This window comes from Tiliqua scincoides, chromosome 9 (genome assembly GCF_035046505.1).
Source record: "Tiliqua scincoides isolate rTilSci1 chromosome 9, rTilSci1.hap2, whole genome shotgun sequence".
Taxonomy (NCBI): domain Eukaryota; kingdom Metazoa; phylum Chordata; class Lepidosauria; order Squamata; family Scincidae; genus Tiliqua; species Tiliqua scincoides.
The window spans coordinates 9,438,180-9,452,055 of record NC_089829.1 but is presented as its reverse complement, the minus strand read 5'-3'; the positions used below and the strand labels follow the sequence as shown (position 1 = coordinate 9,452,055).

The 13,876-nt window shown below is 44.6% G+C and overlaps 1 protein-coding gene and 1 long non-coding RNA gene across 3 annotated transcripts in view; one reads left to right on the top strand and one right to left on the bottom strand.

Moving 5' to 3' along the window:
• Positions 1–9,020, top strand: part of LOC136660157 (uncharacterized) — a 35,760-nt gene extending 26,740 nt beyond the window's left edge. The window contains exons 2-3 of the long non-coding RNA XR_010794893.1: positions 1,050–1,173; positions 8,778–9,020. This is a non-coding gene — a long non-coding RNA (uncharacterized lncRNA). The remainder of the gene's footprint in view (positions 1–1,049; positions 1,174–8,777) is intronic.
• PRDM2 (PR/SET domain 2) overlaps positions 8,252–13,876 on the bottom strand; it is a 73,184-nt gene continuing 67,559 nt past the window's right edge. For both annotated transcript variants that reach the window (XM_066637220.1, XM_066637221.1), the window contains exon 9: positions 8,252–9,592. In XM_066637220.1, coding sequence (XP_066493317.1) covers positions 9,580–9,592 — 13 coding nt within the window. In that variant the 3' untranslated portion in view covers positions 8,252–9,579. The remainder of the gene's footprint in view (positions 9,593–13,876) is intronic.

Genomic DNA, 13,876 nt, shown 5'->3' with positions numbered 1-13,876 from the left:
TTCCAAAAGGTCTCAAATGAGCCAGCTGATGTTTATGCAAGTCAGATCATGACTGTAAAGGGAGAGCTTCCCAAAGACACCAGCTTTTCTCATGTATCCATGATATGGAGGGAGCTTTAGGGATGATGCCTTCTTCACTGGTAAGCCATGGTCATTTCAGGTTCTAGTTCGGACCCTGCCTCCAAACAGTGATGACCTCCTTTTTTTTTGGTTCTTGCGAGACTCTGTTCAGCTTCCCAGGCTGCAAGAGTTGTTGACAAAGCAGTTTCCAGTGGTCAGCAGTTTACAAGGCAGCCTGATCAAAGCAGTAAGGAACCTGCTTGCAAGGAACCCTCCCTTCTCTGCCCCAATCACCACCACTTGAATCCACCTACCTAATGGGTGTATCTCTGTCTCCCTGGATCTCTCCCTGCTGCAGCTGTACCACTCTATAGGACAGTACTGCCTGGCCTGCCTTTTGCTATTGGCTCCTGCTTAGAGCTTCTACTCCAAATCTCTCTCTCTCTCTCTCTCTCCCTTCTCTGTGCCCAAAGCAGAAGCCGAGATGCAGGAGGAGCCTAGAAGCATCTGAATCTGCTGCAGTGTTTCTAGCCCCCCCTCCCCTATTCGGCAATGCAAAAATGCTATTCTGGAAACAGATGGAAGTACCAGTCAGAGGAAAGGTGGCTGCTTTAACTACCTGCTGCCCAGCTGCATTTGTCAGGAATGCAAGCGGATGAGGAAGGAAGGAGCTCAGGCATCCTGCAACAAAACAGAATCAAGTCCCAGCCCTTCAAACACTCCCAGAGCTTTTCTGTAAAACAAGCTGAACAAAAACCACAACCATTTTGGTCCAACCCCTGATGTAACTCAGCCCAAGCATGAGTAATGGATATAAATGCATACTCTGTCTGTGTTATCCCTGCTGCCATCTCTCTCTCCTTCCTTGGTTGCCTCCTGTCTACAGACATGCTCTGATTGTAAGCTCCTCAGGGCTGGGACCTCACCTCTTATTCTTCATAAAGTGCCACTCACAGAATTATACTTTTATCCTTTCTGATTCTGCACAGGTGAAGACGGATTTGGTTTACAAAAGAAGAAACTGCCCATGGGATGAAGTTGTCTCCATGCTCATCTCCACCTTGCTGGTTCTGCTTCCCCAGGTGGGGTAGCCACCTCCCACCACAGAGGCAGGTAAGATGATGAGGAGGAGGAGGGATCAGGGCCATCAAGGCAACAAAAAAACACCACACCAACCTCTTCCACTGTGTATACGATTTGCTGTTGCCAGTTTTATCGCACTTGTTCTGAAAGCCTCCGTCCATTCGGCTGCCTCCACTGCTCCTCTGAACATGAAAAGGGGAAATGAAACGGGAGGAAGCATGGACAAGAAGCCTTCTGTGCTTTGGGCTGGACACTTCTGCACTGGGAAATATCTCCCCTCCCCAGTCTTAACAACGCTAACACATGCTGAAGGAGCACTTTGGGCTTCAGCGTGACAAATTACGTCTTATGAATTGCAGAGCCAACAGTTTGGGCATGGGGGTTTCTACCATGCATGAAGGTTACACGCAGTAATATGAACATTCTTGGACTGTCCTAATTCCTAAGACACTACCCAAGACCCAAAGAGCACCCAATATTAGACTTTCTTGCCTTTCCTCCAACATTTGTCTGGATTGAGGAATCCATTCCAGATTAACAAATTGAAATTCTTCTCACAGCCCCTTTGAAGTTCTCAGGTTTTCTTTAACTTTGTCAAACAAAGTGTGTGTAAGCTGCTGGGACTTCTAATATTTATTTATTATTCACATTTTTATACCGCCCTTCCTCCAAAGAGCTCAGGGTGGTGTACACAGCTGCTCCCCTCCTTTTGTCCTCACAACCCTGTGAGGTAGGTGAGGCTGAGAGAAAGTGACTGGCCCAAGGTCACCCAGGAAGCTTCATGGCTGAGGGGGATTCGAACCTGGATCTTCCAGGTCTAAGTCCACCTCCCAAACCACTACACTACCCTGGCTCGAATACCAGTTTGCTCATCCATGCATACCCAAGCAGCATCACAAACCTCAAAAAAGTGGTTTGAAGATCAACACAGCTATCATGTGATGAGTAGGGCTGACGTATCTCAGGCCTGATGAGCACCTGCTGAAGATGCTCTAGAAGGATTTTCTGCTACTGGCAGGGGATTGGATTAGATGACCTTGAGGGTCCATTCCAACTCTATGATCATCCATGAGGTACAGTAGGCACGGTTCCTAGGGCCCACAATATTTTTAGGGATCCCTAAACATTTTTCAATTTTTTTAAAAATCAGACATTGAACATGAACTTTTAGGGTAGAATAAGAGGTTTTTCATATCAGAAAAAAAGAAACTTTTAGGACCCACAAAAATCTATTATATTTTTCCTACAGCAGGAAAAAAAAAAAAATGTTGAAGCATTTCAAGTTATATCATGGTGGTGATCATATTATGGTGGGAGGGGCCCACAAAGGCAAGGGTGCCTGGGGCCCACAAAAGCCATAAAGTGACCCTGGTGAAGTGGTGGAAAGAGCCGGGGTGGTTATTGCAGTTAAAAAAATTTTGCATAGAGGCTGGGAACACCAGGAATTCCAGACTAACACTAATGGGTGTCCTTGTGCCTGCCATTGCTTCTTGTTCTAAAAAGAGAAAGAGGGCTTGGTCCATTATTAAAACAACCCAAAGCCCACAGACCTCTAATATTATTAGTGTGCTAATATTAAACATGGAATATCCTTTACTGTGAGTACGGTAGATGATTCCTTATGCAGACATCCGAAATCTAGACTATTCCAAAATCCAAAAGACATTTTTGTCCAAGACTTTTTTAAGCGCAGTGTGCAGAAAGTGCAGAGCTGAGCAGGCAGCACACTGTGAACAGCAGAAGGGGCACTTGTGAAATATGAACAGAGGACTTGTGAATACGAGGAGCACGTTTGTGGTGTTTACTGTAGCATGAACACTAGAAGTGCTTGTACCCGTTCCTCTGCACAGTGCTGGTACAGCCTGTAAGTTCTGTTCTCTGCTCCGGGATGTGCACCTGTACAGACACAGTTGAAAAATGTCAAAGGGGCCTGCAGACACCTGTATGGGTACCAGGGAAAAGAGCATTTCTCATTATGTTTATGCAATTATTCAAAACTCCAGGCCAATACAAGACCCAGACACCTTCCTGTCCCAAGCAGTCCTGATAGGGGATACTCAGCCTGTATCGAGTAACACAGTGGTTCTCACACGTTAAGTACCAGGACCCACTTTTCAAAATGACAATTTGTCAGGACCCACCGGAAGTGATGTCATGACCAGAAGTGACATCATAAAGCAGGAACATTTTGAATAATTCTAGACTGCAGTCCTACCCACACTTACCCAGGAGTAAGTCCCATTGACTATCATTGTTAAAAGAACATACATAGTAGCTTGTTAGAAGTACAGGTAAGTCACATTTCCCCAAATGCAGTCACATACCATGGGAGCATCAAGTCTAATATATTAAAAATCAAATATTGAAATGAATGGGGACCCACCTGAAATTGGTTCGTGACCTAGCTAGTGGGTCCCGACCCACAATTTGAGAAACACTGGAGTAACACAACAGTGCCTGTTTTAAAGCTTGTTTTGTATTTTCTTTAAGGCACCAGATTAAAACCTTTTTATTCTCCAGAGTTTTTAGTGGATAAAGCTGCTGGCTGCTCTCCCCCCACCCATTCCTTTTGCTTCTGTTCTTTTGCATTGGTCCTGAATGTTGCCCCATTTTTACAGTAACTGCTGACTCCCTGTTGATGAATATTATTGCTGGCTGCTGTGCAGACTGAATAGTGGAACAGTTGAGTGTTGACACATGAATAAAAAAAATTACTGCTTTTTTTGTTTTGTTTTTGAAGTGCTTACAAGGTATACCGAGCTGGCTGTTCCCTCCTTCTGCACGCGATAAGGAAAGCTGGATGTTGGTCCAAATGAGCACTAGCTGATAGTTTTCACCTGTCCTGGTGCCCACCACAGCAGGCCAGGCCAACACCTGAATTCCTAGTGAGAGTGGTAGCACTTCAAAAGGGCAAGGTTCAAATTCCCATTGGAGAAAGTGAACCCTCTATAGGAAAGTACCCTTTCAGTAGCAGATGAACTGGGCTCAGCAATAAAGGGAAGACTTGTACTCAACCAAGCAAGAAGGCGGGTAGCATACACCATCAAAAACCAGAGGGAAAATTGAGTTCAAATTGAGCCAGCAGAACACAACCAAAACCAAACCCACTTTTTGTATACTGTAGTTTGCCTGAAATACCCATAGTAGATGCAAAGAACCTAGTCTGCCCAGATGACAAAACAGCTCTTTAACCACCCTGCCACTGTGGAGGACAGGATAGAGAGCACCTCCTGGGGCACAGAGCATGCTAGAGCTCTCCCTCTTACCCACTATAGACCCCAAGAGCACAGAGCCTGCACATGGAATGCTGGCAGTGGAACGGGCCAGGTTCCAACCTGAGATGCACACTTGCAATGAAATGGGGCCATGAACCACCTCATCTGGGAAACTAGCCTGTGAGCCCATCACGAGCACCACCACATGGGCAAGTCATTTGACTGGAATGCTGTGCAGGTTGTTTTTTGCAGAAGTCCATCCCTCTCTGCTCACCATCACCACTCCTGCACCTGTTGCTTGTTATCCTTTGAGCAGAGCCACCAGTATGCAACCATCTTTCCTCTTGGATTGCCGCCTTGAGCTTGGCACACTGCTTATGCACCCTAAGGACTCTGCCCCCTCTCCCCACATTGAAGCCCAGAGAGAACTCAAGCCCACATAGCAGGGAGGGCCCTCCATTTAAGAACCCCACCCTGCGAAGGAATCGCACAGCGTTTCTCAAACTGTTGGTCAGGACCCAGTAGGTGGGTCACAAGCTAATTTCAGGTAGGTTCCATTCATTTCATTGTGTATTTTATTTTTAATATATTTTTTAAACAGATCAGCATCTGGAGGGTTATCTGTTTAAATAAATTTTTAAACATATTTATTGTAAACTTTTAATTTCCTTACTTAATTTGATTTTGTTGTATGGTAGGTGTTAAAAATTTTCCTGCTCAATGTCACTTCTGGCCATGGGTCCTGACAAATTGTCATTCTAATAAGTGGGTCCCGGTGCTAAAAAGTTTGAGAATACTGCCCCACACCTTTTTGGGTATCTGCATCAGCCCTGGTGGCAGGAGATAGGAGTGGGGCCTCAAGTAGTTAGTAAATCACTACTTATAAAGTCAAAGTCAGACCTCCTTCACGTCAGCAGGAAGACAAGGGCACGCAGTGCTTCACAACTTAGTGACACCAGAGATTTATGAGGCTAGAGATTCATAACTTCAAGAAGTGTTTGAAGTAACACTCAGGTTTTGAAACTAAAATTTAAACGCTGAAAAAATTGACTCAATCAAAGGTGAAACTCACCCCTCAAAGCTTGGAATTCATTTTAATTCAAAACATCCACTAAGAAAAAGACCAACATCACTCCCTTTTTTGACATCCTCCTTTAAAAATACAAAATTCTAAATCAAATTTGAAAATGCATGCAGGATTAAAAGAATGAAACTTTCTGCTCTGAAAACTCACTGCACATGCATTGCGTATTTTGCAAAAGCATTTTCTCGGAAACAATGTATATTTTTTTCCAGAAGGTGGGGCCCTTGCCATAGATGTAAAAAGTACATGCAAAAAGTACCAGGCAGGTTCATGTAGTCCAGCATTATTTCCCAACAACTATTCATTCAGATGATCCCAGACATCTGTCTCTTATTCAAATAGAGCATGAATGCAAGAGCTGTTTGCTCTTCGTTACCAACATCTTGTAACAGTCTCTGAACACAAAGATTAATAATTAATAGACCTCTCCTCTCCCATGCTCTTTTAAAAAAGGCTTTTAATGCCTTTTTAAATTCCATCTCACTTTGTGGCCAGACGACACCAAACTTTTCCGAGTGGTAAAGACCAGAAGTGATTGTGAGGAGCTCCAGAAGGATCTCTCCAGACTGGCAGAATGGGCAGCAAAATGGCAGATGCGCTTCAGTGTCAGTAAGTGTAAAGTCATGCACATTGGGGCAAAAAATCAAAACTTTAGATATAGGCTGATGGGTTCTGAGCTGTCTGTGACAGATCAGGAGAGAGATCTCGGGGTGGTGGTGGACAGGTCGATGAAAGTGTCAACCCAATGTGCGGCGGCAGTGAAGAAGGCCAATTCTATGCTTGGGATAATTAGGAAAGGTATTGAGAACAAAACGGCTAATATAATGCCGTTGTACAAATCGATGGTAAGGCCACACCTGGAGTATTGTGTCCAGTTCTGGTCGCCACATCTCAAAAAAGACATAGTGAAAATGGAAAAGGTGCAAAAGAGAGCGACTAAGATGATTACGGGGCTGGGGCACGTTCCTTATGAGGAAAGGCTACGGCGTTTGGGCCTCTTCAGCCTAGAAAAGAGACGCCTCAGGGGGGACATGATTGAGACATACAAAATTATGCAGGGGATGGACAGAGTGGATAGGGAGATGCTCTTTACACTCTCACATAATACCAGAACTAGGAGACATCCACTAACATTGAGTGTTGGGCAGGTTAGGACAGACAAAAGGAAATATTTCTTTACTCAGCGTGTGGTCAGTCTGTGGAACTCCTTGCCACAGGATGTGGTGGTGGCATCTAGCCTAGACGCCTTTAAAAGGGTGTTGGACAAGTTTCTGGAGGAAAAATCCATATGGGTTACAAGCCATGATGTGTATGCGCAACCTCCTGATTTTAGAAATGGGTTATGTCAGAATGCCAGATGCAAGGGAGGGCACCAGGATGAGGTCTCTTGTTATCTGGTGTGCTCCCTGGGGCATTTGGTGGGCCGCTGTGAGATACAGGAAGCTGGACTAGATGGGCCTATGGCCTGATCCAGTGGGGCTGTTCTTATGTGGCCCCAATTTCCACATGCCCATCACGTTCTGAATGAAATAGCATCTCCTTCTTGCTAGTCCTCAACCTTCTGCAACTTGAATTCATGTGTTTAACAGTTGTAGCACTGAGTGAATTTTTTTTTTCTCTAATCAACCTCCGCATCCCCACCAGAACTGCAGACACCACCACCATGTTCCTTTTAGTAAAGGGGTGCAATCTGAATCACGAAAATCCTTGCTTACTTTATTTCGGTGCCACAAGACCCTCTGTTGTTTTTTGGTGCTGTTCATTTTGTGTTTTTTTCCCCCAATCTGTAGCATCTGTGCCTTCCCTTGTGTTGAGGGAACCCCAATCATTGTGGGACTACTTAGGTAGGCTGCTGTCATCACATTGTCATGCAGCCAATCAACTGCAGAGACAAATTTAGAGAGGTGGCCCTGGGTCAGTACAGGGTATATTAGACCCTTCCTGATGGGGAAAAACTCAAGCCACCCAGGTGGGTGTCATCCTGACACTATGCAACTAGCTTCGAGGCCTGTCAGTGATGGCCTAGGCCAGCCTCCAGCCCACAAGCTGGGAATTTCCCCCCACAAGCTGTGATGTGCCCCCCTTGCATTCACCTGACCCCATGGCTGCCATGCAGCTGAGCCTGCCCAGAGGCATGCCAGTCACACCTGTGATAGCCAATGGGGCCACAGCTCTGCCCGATTCCCCCACCCCACCAAGCTTGGCTTGCCCCAGTTTGGCAGGGTTGGTCAGATGCCAAAGGCACATATGTCCTAATAATGTAAACTAGCAATCCCAGTTCAAATTTAATCTCAAACAGAAGACAACTTGCAAAAGGGGGCTAGGAGCTTTCTTAATTACCTTTAGAGATCATCAGGATCTTCATTTTTTGATATGAAGTGGTTCAATTTCCCAAAGCAGAAGGAACATTTTATTGGTTACACTTACTCAACAGGCATTACCATGCTCTTGCCCTCCTTCTCATCTCCGCCTCACACCATTTCCCTCTCTTTTCCCACCCAGGAACAGATACAAGAAGGGAGGGGAGCAGCCATTGCCCACTGAAGGGGGTGGCATTTCAAACACCACCACAGGTGATGGTAGTCTTGGGAGGCCCTGAAGGATTTTTTTGTCCATACTGGACCAATTGTTAGAAATAAATCACAACCACTCACACAGACACACTGCTATATTTTCAGCATTTCCAATGATGCCCATGTTTAAAAGTAACGACAACCCCTTTTTGTATAGCAAACTGGAAATTTTAATGTTTTCATTAGAATAGCCTTTATATCACTCTCCAAAAAAAAGAAACCAAAAACAAAAAAACTACGTAACAGCAAACTTTAATACAGGAACAGCTTTGAGATTAAAGCCCCACCCCTCTCCCGTTAATGTAAATCACATATAATACAACTGAAGTGTCAAAAACAAATTAAATAATTTTAAATATTTTATTTTTTTTCAAACTTGCTACAAATGCTTTATACAATAGTTCCATGAAGAAGTCCCCATAAACCGAGAAAAAAAATGTAACCAAAAAGGGAATGATAGTGAAAAAGGGAAAGGTGTTAAAGTGGCACAAATTCACCAAACAATATTAAAACTACAAATTTTAAGAGGTAGATTACTTTTTAAGTCAACAAATAAAATTTTTTTTAAAGGGGTGCACAAATGAAACTAACTGCTCTTCACTAACTGAATGACTAGTTTTCCCCAAGAGATGTGGGAAAAAAAAACTGCATTTCAAGAAAGGAAAAAAATCTTGCTTTACAACTAGGAACAATGTGTAGCTTGTGTTATACGATACGGATGCATCAGCCAATTATAGCAGTAATTTCATTTGTGCTTTACAGGTCTGTGTGGTGAAGATTAATTCTCAAACTGTGGACAGCACCTAGTCTTGAGAGATTTCAAAAATGGATGCTGGTAAAAGATTGAAAAAGATGTTCATCCCTCCCTCCCCTGTCCCCCGGGAATAAACAGAAAACTGGGGAAAATGATGACAATGTCCAAGTCTGCTTCCACCCACCCTCACCCAAAACCCAAGTCAGGATGTGAGCATGGGAGTCGGAGGGGGAAAAACCTTGCCTGTACCCGCCCCCCGCCCCCACTAGAGTCGTCTTGCACTGGCTGGTTGAAAACAAAGACTGAAGAGAGACTCCACATGCGACCAAAAATATTTCAGGTGCAGTAATATTTTGTCATCCCTGATATACTGGGAGCTTCCGATGAGAAAAGGAACCTTCTCTGCATGTATTTTGGTTACATCACCTCTCCGCATTTCTTGCATTTTCCATGTTCTTCCAATCAGGTAAAACATGAATTAGTAGCATGAGCTCTGAACTTGGTGGCAGTATCCGCTCTCGTTTAGCTCAATGCGCTTCCTTTCAACAAACCAACCAGCATCCTGGGGGGAAACACAGTCATGTACCCTTTTTCCCAGCGGCCAGGGACTTCCTCTGCTGGAAGGTGCTTGCCAGACCTAATGCCAAAGCTGGCATCATCAGTGAGAAGACAGCTGCCCTTGTTGGGGGTGAAGCCCGCTTCAGCTGGGTCTCTTAACCCTGTGTGGCCACAGTGCTTGTCCTCTCTAAGCGGAGCACACATCAGCTCAAGCTGATCAGTTGAAAACTTTCATATGCAATAGTTTATTTGTCACAGGAGATTCCTAGAAGGGAAGAAACAAAATGTGAGGCTTTGCAAAATGGAACTGAACCATATACATCCTTAGCTAGGTGGATCTGCAACGTGGGGGGAGGGTATCAAAAACTGAAGGGGAATAAATAGACTTATTGGCAAGTGGTTATTTATGCAACAAATTCAGGGATACCAGAAACAAGCAAACATGTTTAATTATTAGTTGAGAGCTGCCTTAGAGATCCACGTGGGTGGGATACAAATGTTTAAAATATATAAATATATTTGAACAGATAAACAGGTCATTGCTGATGGTAGTGATTTTTCAATGTTTTTCTTTAGAGCACACAGGCCTCAATGGTCTTCACCTCTGGCTTCTGGCTTTCAGGAGACTCTTCCAGATTCCATAGAATTACTGTCTGTAGTAACAAACTCTTTCCTTCATACAAATTTTTACTGCGGATAGTTGCCCCAGAATCAGAGCCACAGTAACTGGAAGAGATTTCGGTGATTTTCAAACATGGAGCTCCAAACTCTCCTGACACACATGTAGATCTTTCACAAGACACCAATGTGCCATGGCACATTGGTTGAAAATTGCTGGCTTATTGGAATTCCTATTGTAATGAACAGTTTAGGGATCCTTTGGTCTTTTTTACTACTACAGAGAAACATTACAGGTTATAGGCCATGACTACAGGCAACCTCTGGATTTTAGAGATAGCCTATCTCTGAATGCCAGATGCAAGGAACAGCACCAGGATGCGGCCATCTTGTTGCCTTGTGTGCTCCCTGAGGTATCTGGTGGGCCACTGGAAGCTATAGGAAGCAGAACTGGAACTCGGTCTGATCCAGCAAGGCTTTTCTTATGGGAGCTCTTCTAAATCCTTAACTATTTCTACAATTTACATTAGATCATGTGATGAAACAGTTGTGGTTGTTGTGGAGGATTTTCCCTGCAATTCTGAGGTGCTTTAGGTTCCATGGGGAGCCAGCCAATTAGAAAGCTGGGGGGGGGGGTTAGAGGAAAAACCACCAGGTCTAAGATTCTCTCTCTCCATCTTCTGTGCACTTTTGACAGAGCAAGACAGAGAGAGCCCACTATCTGGTGAGCAGAGTGGAAGGCTGCTGGGCTCCCAGGTACAGAAAGGGATCAAGTATCAGCCAGGAGGTGTCAGGTTCTGTTTATGTTGGTCTATCCTCCACCACCACCCCCACACACCCAAGACGTTGAGAGCTCTTGTCCCCTCAGCTCAATCTAGGCCAAGTTGTGATCCAGGCTCTCAGCCTAGTCCAGCAGGGTCTGCACGTGTGAGGCTTCCCTGCAGAGATAGCACCATTCAGGGGATGTTATCTGTGAGGAACCAAGCTTGTTTACATTGTCTTTTTCACATCTGTTAATAAAACCTTTTGGTTTAAAACCTCTGCTGTGTTCTGGAATCAGTGGAGTTGTCAGCCTCCCAGCTCTGCAGGTGCTATTGGCAGAGTGAGGGCATTTTAACAACCATGAATAGCATTCTTGGGGAGGTTTAGCTCAGGGAACCCCTCTGGGAACTGGATCTCTTGAGCTGGTGGCAGTGGTCTAGATCTACAAGGTCTTGTCCCATCAAACTGCATGTCCAAACTGATTGGAAGAGCGGAGGACGGGAAGGGAATGAGAGCTTGGCACTAGGTATCACTAGGAATTAGAGGACAGGTCCTCTCATGGATTGAGAACTGGTTGGAGGCCAGGAAGCAGAGAGTGGGTGTCAATGGGCAATTTTCACAATGGAGAGAGGTGAAAAGCGGTAGATCTGTCCTGGGACTGTCCAAGGATCTGTCCTGGGACTGGTGCTTTTCAACCTCTTCATAAATGACCTGGAGACAGGGGTGAGCAGTGAGGTGGCAAAGTTTGCGGATGACACCAAACTTTTCCGAGTGGTGAAGACCAGAAGTGATTGTGAGGAGCTCCAGAAGGATCTCTCCAGACTGGCAGAATGGGCAGCAAAATGGCAGATGCGCTTCAATGTCAGTAAGTGTAAAGTCATGCACATTGGGGCAAAAAATCAAAACTTTAGATATAGGCTGATGGGTTCTGAGCTGTCTGTGACAGATCAGGAGAGAGATCTTGGGGTGGTGGTGGACAGGTCGATGAAAGTGTCGACCCAATGTGCGGCGGCAGTGAAGAAGGCCAATTCTATGCTTGGGATCATTAGGAAGGGTATTGAGAACAAAACGGCTAGTATTATAATGCCATTGTACAAATCTATGGTAAGGCCACACCTGGAGTATTGTGTCCAGTTCTGGTCGCCGCATCTCAAAATAGTGGAAATGGAAAAGGTGCAAAAGAGAGCAACTAAGATGATTACGGGGCTGGGGCACGTTCCTTATGAGGAAAGGCTATGGCGTTTGGGCCTCTTCAGCCTAGAAAAGAGACGCCTCAGGGGGGACATGATTGAGACATACAAAATTATGCATGGGATGGACAGAGTGGATAGGGAGATGCTCTTTACACTCTCACATAACACCAGAACCAGGGGACATCCACTAAAATTGAGTGTTGGGAGAGTTAGAACAGACAAAAGAAAATATTTCTTTACTCAGCGTGTGGTTGGTCTGTGGAACTCCTTGCCACAGGATGTAGTGATGGCGTCTAGCCTGGACGCCTTTAAAAGGGGATTGGACAAGTTTCTGGAGGAAAAATCCATTATGGGTTACAAGCCATGATGTGTATGCGCAACCTCCTGATTTTAGAAATGGGTTATGTCAGAATGCCAGATGCAAGGGAGGGCACCAGGATGAGGTCTCTTGTTATCTGGTGTGCTCCCTGGGGCATTTGGTGGGCCGCTGTGAGATACAGGAAGCTGGACTAGATGGGCCATGTTCTTATGTTCACCGCTCTGGATCAACGGGTTGTCACTAGAAGTCTCCTCCCCTTTCATGTCAGGTGGGTAATGAAATGAATCAGAGGAGGAGTGGTACAGGACTGAGAATGTGTGACAGAAGCAGAACAGGGAAGAATTAAGAGGCTATGAAAAACAGGCCATCACAGACAATTTAGTTACAGGAAAGTCTGTTACTCTGTTTGGTATGACAAAGTAGAAGCAAGATTTGGCAAAAGAGGAGAGCAGGCGGTAAAGAAATGGGAGCAGATGAAGACAGCAAAAGGATGAAGACTGTGGTGAAGGTGAGGCAAAGGATGACAAGCCATCCCTGACAGAGAGAAGGAGAACTTTAGAAATCAATTTGTCTGCCAACACCGGAAGATGAATAGAAGGCTTATTGGTCATCAGCTCAGGTCTTCTACCGCCAAACTCACATGCTTAACCGTAAACAATGTAAAGGCAGGACAAAGAGAGGAGGCTTAAGAACTTTGCAGAGAGATTCTGATTGGTTCCTGCCAAAGACATGGCTTCCTGCATCCTATCTGTTGGTTCTCCTCTACTGAGAGAACAGCAGGTTTGGAGGTGGGAGAGCAATGTAATTTCAGTTGGGAAAACAGCATGAAAAGCATAGCTCCTTCTTCAGCACTGCAATCCCAACCTGATCCCATGCATCCCCCAACTATTCTTTCATTTTATTTTTAAAAACCCTTGGGCAAATGCAATCACAGTTTCCTGGCATCATGTCTACCTGTGCCCACAAATACAGCTTTTTTTGTTGTTGTTGAGAGGCAGAAGTCAGTTTTCTAGGAACTGTTCAGCAAAGTGGCTGTGGAAGGATAGGTGGGGGATCCTAAGAGGAAACAAGCACTGCATATTCTGAATCAGAATTCCAGTCCTGCTTCTCTCCCCTCCCCATTCAGTTCTGAGGGGCAATGAAGACAAGAGCCACATTCCATATTTCAGGTAGGTAAAATGACTTTTTCCCCCCTCACGACTAGCCTAGAGATGTGTGCTAAAAACTACAAATCAACCAAAAAATGTTCAGGTTAAGGGAGCTTGATCTTGAGTTGAATATGAACAGTAAGAAATGTAAAATAATAATAATAAACTGTTGGAATAATAAACTGTTTAAGTGTATAATGGTAAGCAATCCAAGATATGGTTTTAAAATTTCAGGAATGCAGATAGATATTGGACCTGAATCCTAATCCTGAAGAAATTAACCCTCAGTCTTAAACGGGGGGGGGGGGGGGGGGCTGGAATGTGATAGGTGATGGATGATTTGAAGATCTTTTTACACACCAGGTTGAATCAACAAACTGGTTAGAAAACTATTTGGTCTATTTAGATCCTTTTGTAAGATTTCATGGTCTACTGATCAATCTACTCATCCTATATCAATCACCACTCACACCCTTTGCTTAGGTTTTTATCACTTAAACTTTAAAGAA